We start from the raw sequence: 13,825 nt of genomic DNA, 5'->3' as shown, positions 1-13,825 counted from the left end.
AAGAAAGCAACAGACCAACCAGCCAATCATTTCCACTGTAGCTCTGCTGCGTTCATCTTTCGGACCTTGTTAGTATTCAGAGGGAATGAGCTTTGCCACAGAGGGCAATTACCTCCGCCGAAAATTAACATTCACTGTGCATCAGTGACATTATGTGAGTATCTGTCTCAGTATGAGGCATCCAGGGACTGTGAGCCATGTAATCAATATCTATTAGTCCTCCCATCAGAAGAATTAGATTTCACTATTGGATCAGTCTGCTCCCCTGACTCGACGTCAAACATTATAAGTTGACTGGACATGTTGTGCAATGATATAGTGCCTAATGAAGGAGATCATGTTGAACTCATCAAATACAATATGAGGAAATGTGATCCATCTCAGGAGATGCTGTGGGTGGAGGCCAGCAGGTGTCAGGCTCCCACGAGCGACAGAGACGAGGAAGACGGACATAGAGCAAAAGGTCTCTCTCTCTCACTTTTATTCATTTTGATATGGGTACATACATAAAAGCAAAAATTATGCTGAATTTGCATCAGAAACCAACATTTGTTTTTCCTTTTTTTAAGACTTTATATTAAATTTAACAACAGAGAGAAAAGAAGATGCTGTAGTATCAGAAGCAGGTTTTTCGTACTGTATCGACACAGGATGGTCGTCTTAAAGATTATCAGAAGACAGAAAAAGTTTTGGTTCAGTCCGCTGTGACTCCCCATGTCTACGTAACTTTAGAATAAAAAGAAAAAGGAAAACAGAGAAATCTTTAGATGGCTGGACCAAACTCAGAGTTTCTACGACACAAAATCCTGCGAGAGGGAACTATTTTATTGTTTCATGTCAAACCTGAAGAGCTGCTGAAGTAAGTGCTTATAAAAATGTGCTGCATTTAAAACACAAAGATGTTTTCGACAAAAGAATTTGGTTTAGAACGCCGTGGTCAAATTCAGAGATGTAACCCATTTAAAGTGCTCGACAACATACACAGTGTTATAAACAATCTAAAGAATAAATTAAACCAAACACAGATAAATAACAAATATGTGTAAAAAGAAGCAAGGAATCTAAATGATGACATACATTTTTAAATTAATATCACAATTATACAAGCCATTGCACATTGTCACGTGATAGATATATCTATTTATGTATATAGTGTTGGTTTTTCTTTCTTTTCAGAGTAGCTAAAGAGCAGACCGCTTTGATTCAGTAAGACTCCTCGGTTTGAACTTTGCAGCTTGGGATCAGCTATCTTCTGATTAGCAACAACAACAAAAACAAGTTTAATTGAATCCTGGCCTCTTTCACGCAGGACTTTAGTTCTCTTCAGGATAGGTTGCTGTCAAAGCCTTCTCCTCGGTGTGTATCTGTACAGCAGGTGAATCCGGTGAAGATGACAGCTCTTGAGGTGAGAGATTTGTGATTTTTTTCTCTTTAATTGGTTTTTTTTTTCTGTTTTTCTTTTCTTCTTCTTCTTTTGGCTGTGCTGTGATATATGCAGGATAGTGGCGATCATTAGGGAGGCAGCAACGGGGGTTTGAAGGTGCAGGCTCCTGTGCACTGCCGAGGTGTGAGCATCTTGCAGGAGAAATGGTGAAGGGCGTCATGAGCTTCTGGGGGGGAACAAGTGCTTCAGTGAGAACATCCAAACATTAGCAGACGACACTGACTAATTATAGCTTTTTTTTTTCCTATTTAACCTTAATAATTTAACAAATATCTGTCAGAAAACAAAGTCCATGTGTGAAGTTGAGCTGGTCCAGTTTCTGCATAAATGTGACCTTTAGCAGGAACAAATAATATTTTGTTTGGTCACTTTTTTCTTTATAATTAACATAATATTCTATATTAGTGACTGACAAACTTAAGATAACAGGTTCATTCCTCTGTGGAGGACAACCATCACTCTGGGATGGGGGGGGGGGGGGGGGGGGGTGTTCTCTGATAATCTGCTCGCTCAAGGTCCTTCCCGACATGTTTATTGGATTACAGTCAGGTCTTTGACCTGGTCATTTAAAAAACACTGTTTTATTCTGTAACCATTCTTTGGGAGAATGATTTGTGTTACTGGGGGTTGTTTTGTTGCTGCATGACTAACTTTCTCTTGAGATTTGGTTCACGGACGCGTTCTGTTTTTTTTCTTTAGACAATGTGCAGCAAATCAGTTTCAAACCACATTTCAGCCCTGGAGCTTCACACTCAAGAACGTCCCACTTATTTTCAGATGGGAGCAAACTGGATGAATTAAACAGCGGTTCGTTTCCAGTGATCACATAGCTTTCATTGAACAGTTTGCATTGTTAGTAGAAATAAGGATTTTTTTTTCTTTTTCTTAAAAATTGATAAGAAGGCCTGTTTTTGACACCTACTGTTAGTTTGTGATCTATTAATTAAACTAGTTGACCTTCAGAATGATTAAAGTTACAATACAATACATTAAATGTATGTCCATTAAATGTAATGAAATGAAAAATACTTTATTAATCTGGAAAGAAATTGGGGGAAAAAAAAGGGGAAATACACTAATTTAGCAAGATTTTCATGTTCTGATCAGTTTGACAGATCGCTGGGGGTCTTTTATCTACCAGAAGCATTTGTTGTGTGTTTTGTCACCTTAGTGTCCCAGAAAGATCTAAACGTGTCCACATGGCTCAAACAAAGCAAGGTTAGAAAAGTCACCCAGAAATTTTAAGACAATGCTGTTTAATGTGTCACCGTGTGCGTTGAGCTGTAACCCTGATCATGCTTTTATTTAACCCTGACATAAGATTCCCCTGACTAACAGTGACAGCAAAGTAGAGAACTGAGAAGTGGTTGATTCTTGACAGTCGGTGCTGCGATGCCGCGTCCAGCCCCTCCTACAGCCAACATCTAATAGCTGCTCATTTATAGCAGTTTTACATGAGTAAAGCTTGAGCATGAGCTTGCATCTTCATATAATCCCGAGGTGTGAAATCACAATAAGTGACTAATGTAAAAAACGGATTCACTTTGACTGATAAAAATAGACTTTTCAATTTATCTATTTATTTTACTGGAAGACAGACGCAGTTGTTAAAGCAGCCCACCTGGAACAATGCCTAAGGTCTTCACTGGCAACTCGGACGGGCTTTGTTTCCAAACCATGCTACTACCACCCCTGTGTTTCACAGATGAGATGAGTTTTCATGCAGGCCAGATCTAATAGTCTGGTCAAGTCTAGTGTAGCATGTTTTTTTGTTTATTTTTTAAGTAGCATAGTAACTCCACTTAGTTTGGAGATACTATTCTACATAAAAAGACAAACTACATACCGCTATTTCACAACTGTTGAAGTCCAAATTCAGTGGAGATGTTGATAATCTTTTCTTTCTTTATATAAAAAAAACTCACACAAAACAAGAGACAGCACAGGTCTTTTTCTATGAACTAAAGTATTGCCACTAAACATCTTTTAAAGGGGTGCTATTATGGTATTTGGAGTTTTCTGAGCTTTCTACAGTGTTACAGGGTTGAATCCTCATCAGACATGTGTACGACACTGTTTTTTATCACCTAAACGCATGTTTGAGTTTGAGTTTCAGTTCCAGCCCGCTCTCTGTTCGGTTTCCATGGCGACGAAAAACGCGTTGTTTTAGAGAGTTTTTTCTACTTGGAAATCCTTGTGACGTCCCGGGGGATAAGGTTTGGTGATTGGTTACCTTCTACTGGTTAACAAGGGCATGTACAAATACATCAGGCAGGTGGAAAACGTGTGATAAAGTTATTTCCAACGATGGCTGATGAGTTGTGCAGTGGCGGGAGGCGGGGCTTAATGCGGAAGAGTCTCAATCCACTCATTTTGCCCACAGGCTGATCTGACAGCCTACGGAGAGGGTCGGTCTGAAGTAAATAAAGCGATTTGTGACAATAACTCGATCAATCTCAGCCCTTCTGGTCTCAGAAATAAAAATAAATTAGCCTGAAATGCACATAATAGTTCTACTTTAAAGATCAGACTTTGATCATTTGCTGTTTTTTTATAAGCCATATAAAGCAATGTGTTCACATTATTATAATTTCTTTGTAGGAAAGAAAAAATTTACTCTAATTACACCTTTAAATGAGACATTAATTATCAGGGTTTTACCACTCAGCAGCAGAAAAAAACATTTTATAATTTCCCATATAAATAGAAAACAAAGCATATTATTGTAGCTAATCTCGTTATTTGGTTCTCTTAGTTTAGTTGAAAGACCCATGTAAAATTACGTGGATATTTTAAATCAGATTCATGCAGAAAAATGAAAGAAATTGAATGAGAATAATCAACTTTGAAAAACCAGTTTGTTCCTCCTGTCTGCAACTGTCAGAATAAGATCAATTTAACATGATTTCAGTGTAAGTGGTGGTGAACAAGACCTACATGTGTCCTCACAGGTCAGATAAAACCTATTAGAAGTTCCACTAGTCTGCTTCACATATCACATTTGTTCCAGACTGTGTCTTTTACTGAACATGATTTTCTTTTTGTCATCACAACGGATCTACCAAAACAGAAGACCAACCACATCTGTAAAATAAAATTAAATTTACGATACATTTTCATTCACTAAAGGAGCCAGTTGGTGGAGCTCATTCTCTAGTCAGTGCCATTAAACCACTGCAGCGGACGGAGACGACGAGATGAGATGACGTAATTAACAAAAAATCACCAGCGTGATTTAAATGTAGGAAAAAATAGAAACAAGCATCATGAAAATATAACCTTTTCTTTTTCCTTCTTGTTGTTTCGTTTATTAATTAGAGGACAGCCACCTTTTTTAATGCCAAAGACAATCTTTCTATGCCTATAGTATGGTATATATACACACACACACAAACACAAATACATTCTATATATATATATATATATATATATATATATATATATATATATATATATATATATATATATATATATATATATATCTTTATAATCAGCTGTTTTCTTATTAGAAAAGCAGAGGACTGTTTTGTTGCTTGTGTTTGACAACAGAATAAGGAACCATCACTTACCCTGAAAATGTTTTACAGCCAGTATAAACAGGAGGAACAAATAATGTGGTCAATGGTGCTTTCAATGCGCATATGGGCATGTGAGCACTGCCTTAAGACAGACTGGAATAATGTGGACCTCACTTTATTGTGTCACTCTGTAAATAATGATCACTGATCGCAGAGGATGCCGAATAAAAAGTAGCACTTGCATATTTGTGTTTGTAGGGCAAAAACTAAATTCATTTATGTCTCCTTTTGGACCAGATAAAAATTACCTTTTAGCTTCTGCTGTATTGCATAACGAGCCTTTCTCTCTTGGTCCAACTCGCTGCACAAAGCGTCTATCAAAAAATAAAAAATCGAATAAAGAATTAAATAAATGGTCAAAAAGATTTATAAAGGAAAGAAAAAAAAGGGAGCTGTTGCGTGGAAGAACAGGAGTGTAATGTATGCCGTTTGCCCTTATGGTATTTAGAGTGAACCTTCTGTGTACTTGAACCCTGTATTTAAACAACTGTAACATTAAACCAATCCTTTAACGGGTGGCATTAGTTGCTGTCTACTGCATGTAACTGATACAGCACTACATAATGGTCTGTCTATTCAATTTTCCAGAGCATGATTTCGGAGAAAATAACCTTTGCAAACAAAACAATCTGGTTTCAGTTTCACCTTTTTTGATATCTATTTATCTAATCAGCTGCAGGGGGGAAAAAAGTGGTTTTTACAGGAAAAAGCCTGGACTTGAATTTCCAATATTTCAATATGCAAGTGTCACTTTTCCTTTCTCTTTCACTTTAGGAGTTAGTCAGAGATTGATGGACCCGCGTGGTTACAACTTTTTGGTGGCCTAAATCCCCTTCCCCAATAAATTTACTTAAAGAGCATTGATCTACATCCGTTTTACAGTCAGACTCTATGCAGGCACAGAGTACAGAGAGACCAACCTCGAACAATCTGCAGCTGCTGGACCATTTCCTCTCTGTAGGACAGCTCACGCTTCATTTGATCCTGAAAATTATCTGAAGAGTACGGAAGGCCACATCAGATGGAAACTCTCTGACATTACATTTGAAGATATGTTCCTTGATTCAAGAAACAAAATAAGCCCCTCTTCCCCAGAGACAAACGAAGATGGGCAATCCATCTCTATGTAGATTTAACTTGTTCATGTTCATTTTTTTTTTAAAATAATACCTTTTAAATGCTGAAATTCTCGCTCCAACTTCTTCCTCAGCTCCACTTGTTCAACAAGCTGCTTCTGCAGCTCCTCTGCAAATAATCATTAATATAAACATAAATGATCATGTTTGTTCTGCAGATCATAAAAAATACATATAAATAAACACAATAAATTCCTATTTCATACTCTTTTATCATCAAATTTATATATATATATATATATATATATATATATATATATATATATATATATATATATATATATATATATATATATATATAATTTTTTTTTTTTTTTTCTGCACATAAATATCAGTGTGAGCTCAGTAAAGCGACTTCAGGTGCATTTGCATCCTTAATAACAGCCGTTTCACTGCTTTCCTTTCGCTGGCTGCTACAGTAATTGCCATGCATTGCCTGGAGGTGGAGACTATAATAATGGAGTCCCAGGGTTTTTCCAAGCGTTGTAAAATAATTAGCTGCCGTGCCTCGGGGTTATGGCTCTGTTCGTTAAAATATTAATAGCCTCTAAACGATTTCCCCTTACAATAATAAGTCAAAACTCCTACATCTCGTGATTAAGTGGATAACAACTATGAAAACACTGAAGGCCCATAAAATGTAAATTCCCATTTAGATTTTGGCACGTCATCTTTAGCAGACTTTAGGCATTCGGCTCAGTTTCAGCTGAGCTGGAAATCAATGCATATTAACCAAATGTAAATATACATGCCCCTTTTTAATGCTTAACAAAAACATTACCAAAGGATGGCGTTCAAATTTGTTGCTATAAAGTTACACATTTAGCCTCATTAATAAATAATGGGATATTTATCTACATTTAATTTGCTGGAATTAAAAACAATTGAAAATTAGCCTTAATTCAATGTAGCAGCCAAGTCTGAACTGTGTGCAGCTCAATTACAATTAATAGGTGAGTAATTGCAGATATTCAATAACAGAAAAATGGCTCTCTTCTATTTCCTTTTGAGCCTGACTGAGCCTCTTACCTTTAGCCATGTTCTCCAGATCTCTTTCATGCACACTGATGTCAATGTGCAGAGCTCCATCGGCTGCAGGAGCCACAATACACAACAATTAAACCTTAATAAGTAATCATTGTATAATCATTAAGGCCTATGAGGCAAAAGCCAGTTAGGTTTAGGGAAAATATCAACTAATAAAAACCTTGTCTGTCTCTTTTCTCCGGATAGGACGTCGCATTGCGTGGATTTTGCATTTCAGACACGCGATGGACACCTGAATATAAACAGGAGGCAAACACTCTGAGTGAAAAGACACCCAAAAATGTGCATTAATAACTGCAGCATAAATCAGATCAGTAATTACCATTAGATCTGCAGGGGCTGCTCGGTTGTTTGGATCCGTAAGAAGAAGGCTCGTTCACAAGCACGTGGCTGTCCTTTTCATGAGTGTACACCTGTAAAGCAAGCAGACAATTCCGTTTAATAACCCAGACCAATTACAGATAATTTACTGCAGTTTTCACATAATTGAGACCATTTTTTATTTTCCTCTTGAAAAATCCAGAAGCTTTGAAATTAAATCTTGAGAAATTACGTTTTTTTGCATCAGAAAGTACTGATTGTAAACCATCTTATGACTGTGCGACACGTGGGCATGAATTCAAACGCATGCAGACATAAATCTAAGTAAATGTGTGTCTTTGTCATTATATTATGTAAAATAATTGTAAAAGTATAGTTAAATGTGTTTAATTCCATTATTCAGATTAAACTCGATCGGCCTCGGCTTATAACGTTTTTTTTAATTTATTATTATTTACAAAACAGCTCTCTTTTCGGGGCTGATTTAAGTTTCAGTTATTGTGATGTTACCTCGTGTAGAGGGGAGTCGTTACGCTTCTGTCTGTCCTCCTCTGGTGACCTGGTGTGAGCCTCCTCTGGTGATGCTGCTGCTGGTCCTGGACTGGAGGCGTCAAGCTGCTCCTGGCTCTCAGCACCAGGGGAGACCCGGTCTGGCTCAGGGGAGCCACGGAGCTCCACACCCGGTGAGATCCGGATCGACTCCTCTTCGTCTGGATCCCGGTTAGACTCTACATCCACGTCCGGGTCCTCGTCGTCCACCACGCTGTCCCTGTCCGGTGATATCGATCTATAGCTGGAGCTTTCGCTGATAAAATCCGGGGACAGATAGCCAGGGCGCGCGCCAAAACTCTCCCGGTTGCCGTAGAGTTTGGCAATGCTCTCCGCGTCTTTGACGACGGGTCTGAAGGCCGAAATATAGCTCATTTTCCTCTGGCAGGCCTCGTCCCCGGACTTGTCCTCGTCGTTCCTGGTGGAGGAGGACTGGGAGCTGGTGCTGCGCTCGTCGCCGTCCCGCTGATGAAGAGGATGCTGGTTGAGGTCTTTGGGTGTGTTTGCGCCCCGGTCACTTTGGTCCGACAAGTCCAGCTCGGTTTGCCGGATGCCCGGCAGCTCAGGAGGAGGTTTTGGTGGAGAACCCGTATAGGGCGGCATGGGTAGGCCGCCAGCTGTTGGCCAAAACATGGGGAAAGCAGGGTAGAGTGTGTCCTTTGCGCCTGGCCAAAAAACACCAGGTACGTTGGTTTTGTTCGCCTCAGGCATCCCGTCGTTCTTCTTCTGACACAGCCCATAGCTGGGGAAACCATAATGGTGGTGAGGGAACAGAGGTGGGGCGATTTTCTGAAGCATGCCAAAGCTCTTGCTGGGAACTGGGATGACTGGGTAGCTCCGCGTTCCTCCCGCTAAATTCAAGTTATTACTCCCCTGCTCCTCGTCGCACCGTAAAGTTTTGTGAGGGATCTCGGGAGGACTTGTTTGAGCCAGACTGGACGAGGCCTGGGATTTCAGCGGCGAGGACATTCCCGACCCGCTCATTGGTAGAGTCCTCTTTCTGCTTCCCCCATTGAACATGGCCTTAACATCCTCCCACGCGTGGTTAATATCCTCTGATGGTTTTTTGTCCGTCAGCTTCAGGTGCCTTCTCCACGAGTTGAAGTTGGCCGCGTCTGGCTGCAGATACTTGGCCTCTGGTGTGCGATGGGAATGGAAAATAAATTTATTTGGAGAGAAATACATGCTGCAAAAGCTGCATTTGATGCACTTGGCTCTGGAGCTGTTGTATCTGGCGGGGATGAAGCTGCCTCTGCAGCCCCAGGCGCATTCATGAGACACGTCAAATGCAAAATTTTCGGGCAACTTTGGGGGAGAATGCGCCCCAAGGAAGGACTTGCAGAGCCTTTCGGCCTCCCGTTTGGTGATCATTCCGCAGCGCCTTGATGAAATGGGCATGGCCCCCGCGCGCCGCAGGAGCTCCAGTTGGACGGGCGTGCACTGCACGCAGGTGATGCCCAAAGCCACGCGGCGGTTGTGGATCTCGTTGTAGCTATAGTTTTTCAGCAGGGTGTTAGAAATCTGTGCCAAGCAGAGTCTCTCCTTACCGTCTATGACCAGAGAAACGATAGGCACTCCGTACAGAGATGTCTCACTCACTTGGTTCGGTTTGAGGGAGCTGGGGCTGGAGAAGCTCTGCGCGTCCTGCTTTAAACTTGGGGAAGAGCTGCTGTCTCGTCCCACGTCTCGAAGATTTCCGGGCATCGACTCCATCCCTTGAAGCCTGTAGGTAAAGTGTAAAAATAAATAAATAAATAAATTAAAAAAAAAAAAAAGAAATAAAAAAAAAGAGAGAAAAAGACACAGCTGGAGTTTACAAAGGGGCCTTTTTTTATAAATGTAAAAACCCACAACAATTATTCACTCGTTTAAAACAAAAGAACAGGGTGGAAAAAAATCTAAATAAAATCAGAAAAGTTTTGCCAAAAAATAGAAAACGAAAGTTATGCAAAGAAAAAAAAAAAAAAAGTCAAATGACGATGTTTTGTGGTAAGAATGTCAAATTCCTCTATAATATTTTAATTATTACTGCAATTAAATTCTAAATCGTATTAGCATAGAAATAGATGGTTTACATAATAATAATAATAATAATAATAATAATAATAATAATAATAATAATAATAATAATAATAATAATGAAAAAATAACGAACATCAGCTGTTTCGGGGTGTTGTAGGGGTGGAAAAGTCTAAATCAAACCAAGCCTTGGTTCATCATTTCTTTCATCGTTTTATTTCCTTCTGTTTATTCGGTCTCAGATTTTTTACACGGCTTCTTGCACAACTTCTGCTGCTCCTCTTATCTTCAAATCGGCTCAGCATTGACGGGCCAACTACTTAAGAGTCACATAAGATCCTTATACACGGATAAGGACAGAAGGAAAATGCAGCCTGAGCTCCACCAATGCGCTTAGCGGAGAGGAAAAGAACAACTATAAGCTGCTTTCCTGGTAATTACACAGATCCAAGAGAGCGTCTTCGCATTGTTAATAAAAGACCAGCCCTATATATAATTAAAGCTTCTGCACAGATTAGCCTCATCCAGTTGCTCAAAATTAGGTTGAGGCAGGCCTATCTCACTTCACCTGCGCATACTTACTTTTTACACCGCGTCACTGACGTTATGGAGGTCACCAAAGAACACCAAAACATTTATCTCTACAACTAACAATTATTTTATGGTAGCTGATAAATCACATATTGATACTTTAAACAAAGTGTACTTGCCATCAAATAATATTGACATATAAATGATAAAAATCAGGTTAAGATAAATTAATAGTGAAACACACGTACCTTTCTTTTTTAAAAGAGAGCACACCCCAGGGAGGTGTATAATAGAAAAATATTATGAATGAAAACAGATGAAATTTCAGGCCCGGTGAATCCAGAGAAACGATGGTAAACAAGAGGCTCTGAGAGAGGAAAAATCCTCTGAAGTGGAGTCTGTATTTCAGAGTATTTCAGTGCAAGTAGCAGCAACAGCGCCAGCAGCACACAGGACCTCCATCCTGTCGGAGCTCGGGGAGGTGAATGGCGTAGACAGGAAGCACATGGCACCTCTCTCCCCACTCCTCCCCCTATTCCTCCTCCTCTCCCTGCTGTCATGCTGATGTGTAATAGCTCTCTCTCCTAGACACCCGCCACACCCTTAAACACGTACACACACACACACACAGAGACACACACTTATGTTATGGCACACACCGCCTGGGATAATTTACCATTTTTCCGCTAAGACGGACAGACCTGATCAGAAAAACAACAAACAAACCAAGGGTCTTCCCAATTAGGCCTTTGCTGAACCCAAATGGGAAGATAGTCTGGCCTAGTGATGTTTAAAAGATCATAAACTCAATCTTTTAAAATAAAAAAAGGTGCATAGTTTTAGAAATACATCTGCGTAATGACACCAAGCCAGAAAACAATAATAGAGGGAATTGTAACTCAAAACCCATGGGGCCCCCCACCCAGAACCCAGACTGGGAAGTGGTGCTGGTCTGATGTGTATTAAGGATCAGCTCAGTGGTAATCACGCACATCTTTTTAACTCCGCAGTTGGAGCGAGCCGCTGCGCGATTGCGCCATTGCGCCAGTGGCACTGTGCGGCGAACACGACAAAAGGCCCGGACTCATTTATCAAGTTACACGGCCATCTGCTAGGCTTCCACGCCGGCCACACAAATCTGTCTGTGCTATCTGAAATAGAGACAAGCGGGAAGGTGGATGGGAAACTGACGATCTTGGACTTTTACAGTTTTTCATATTTATAATAAGTTATATACGAAACAGCGCGTGAACAACACGTTTTGTGTCTTTTTCTTTTTTTTTTTTTATGTTTTCAATGTCAGTAATGACACCAGAACTGAAGGATCAATAGACGCCATAAATGACAAGTATAAATGGGAGTTGTAACACGTGAACTGATTCATTGCATCAAGTGAAGAACAGAAAATGAGACAAACATTTTTTTAAGTGTCTTTCAACAAATGTCAACATAATGTGCCGCTAATGGCAGCCAAATTCTCCATCAGCGAATCTATACATTTCTGAAGTCATGTGGCACAAAAGGGAGACGTGAAAAAAAAAAAAAGAGTAAAGAAAAGCAGTTGAATTTAAGTCCAACATACATACCATGTCTGTTTTCAGTCAAATATTCACACATTGTTTACTTTTAGCGACACAGTTTATGATTTGAGCACATATCTCTGAATATAATCTGCTGATTCTGTGCCACTCAGTTTGTACAGAAAAATAAATATAAAAAAATGACCTACATGGGACCTTGGAAATTCCAGCTATTTATGGTACAGTTGGAGCTGCTTCCATCATATCTCAGAAAAAACAGGTTCACCCTCACGCTCTTATATCCAAGTTTTTTTTTTTCTTTTGCATTTTCTTTTTTCCTACAAAATGCATCACTGTGTTGGGAAATAGCTTAAAGTGACTGTAAAGCTTCACTCATCAAAAAAGAATTAATCCACCAACTGAACTGAGGCACCCCAGGAGCTAATCAGCTTTCAGTGGGGGCTGATGCCCCCCTGCCCCTTCCTACCAGATGATCGCCACTGAAAGTTACACAACTTCTCTCCAGATACTAGTATACTGTACAGACTTCCAGGGTGATATGAGTGGATGTGGATTTAGTCAATCTAAAACTTTTTACTTATGGGGTCAAGGAGGCCAAAATGACTGAACAAAATCTCATGGCTTCCACAGAAAGTCTCAGTCCAGCTCTGCTGAGAAAAACAAAGACAAAAACAAAGAAAAATAAGTGAGATCATAAATACAAGGAGGCCAAATGAGAACCAAGTGTTTCGCTTTTGGACAGTTTCATGAATAAAATGTAAGTACAGCTTCTCTCACTGATGTGTTTCCGAGTAAGGCGTATAAAGTTTGTATGAAAAGTGAGCGATGAGTGTGTATGAAGTATCATCAGTCTGTATGGAGCCTGAGCTGCCTTTTTATCTCCCTGCAATATTGATGCCGAACCTGATCCTGAGCGCATCCTCTCCTCTTTCAGCATCAAGAGGCTTCCCCTGCAGCCCCCGCCAATAATTACAATTTTATACTGTAATTATTCCTCTCCTTTTAATTATTTAGACCACCGACCTGAAAGCAGCCTTTGTCACTGCTTATTCCGGGGAAACGTGAGCTGACGTGAGTGCAGATCAGCAACGAGGAGTTTTTAATTAGACATTTCAGCGGTAATTTTAGGCGTGCTCTTTATTATTACTGTTGGATACAAATTTCCAGGCCCTCATTGATATGCACTCAATTGTTTCAACAAACCTTTAGCCTGAAATATTAATGCGCTTCAGGTTTAAGTCATTAGGAGTCCCAACTCACCAGGTGAACCTGATGGGTTATTTACCTCGCGCCCCCCCTCTTTCTCTCTTTTAAACACTGCTCCATTATCTTTCCTTTCTAGGTTTACTTATTTTCATCTGGCATACTGGAAAGTTCTTCACAAATATCTTCACATGGAAGACTTGGAAAAACTTCAAGTGCTCACTGGGGTTAGTAGATTAAAACCCCCGCTCCCCCCTCCCTTAATATATATATTTACTCCGATTTTTCACTGAATATGATGAAAACGGAGGTTGTCAATAATCTCTATGGACAATGGAGCACATCCTTTCAATAGCAGAATGAGAAATAGTACTGGATGACATGACAGTGATGTTGATGCGCTCATTGTGCTTTGAGGGATAATGGACGTATTGTCTTTTCTTTTTAAATACTTGA

General features: G+C 39.8%; 1 protein-coding gene across 1 annotated transcript; it reads right to left on the bottom strand.

The window, feature by feature from the left end:
• Window positions 1-1,512: 1,512 nt before the first annotated feature.
• On the bottom strand, window positions 1,513-9,794 carry skor1a (SKI family transcriptional corepressor 1a; the record flags this gene model as incomplete). The annotated part of the gene is made up of 8 exons (XM_079242150.1): window positions 8,037-9,794; window positions 7,528-7,618; window positions 7,366-7,437; window positions 7,188-7,250; window positions 6,193-6,267; window positions 5,943-6,017; window positions 5,271-5,336; window positions 1,513-1,610 (listed from the first exon to the last, which is right to left on the bottom strand). Exons 1-8 carry the CDS (start codon window positions 9,786-9,788, stop codon window positions 1,513-1,515), a joined length of 2,292 nt encoding a protein of 763 aa, XP_079098276.1. The 5' UTR covers window positions 9,789-9,794.
• Window positions 9,795-13,825: the final 4,031 nt, after the last annotated feature.

The sequence above is a fragment of the Telmatherina bonti genome (genome assembly GCF_933228915.1).
Source record: "Telmatherina bonti genome assembly, chromosome: 1".
Classification (NCBI taxonomy): Eukaryota; Metazoa; Chordata; class Actinopteri; order Atheriniformes; family Telmatherinidae; genus Telmatherina; species Telmatherina bonti.
Note: the sequence above shows the minus strand (reverse complement) of the source record. Positions and strands in the feature narration are given on the sequence as shown.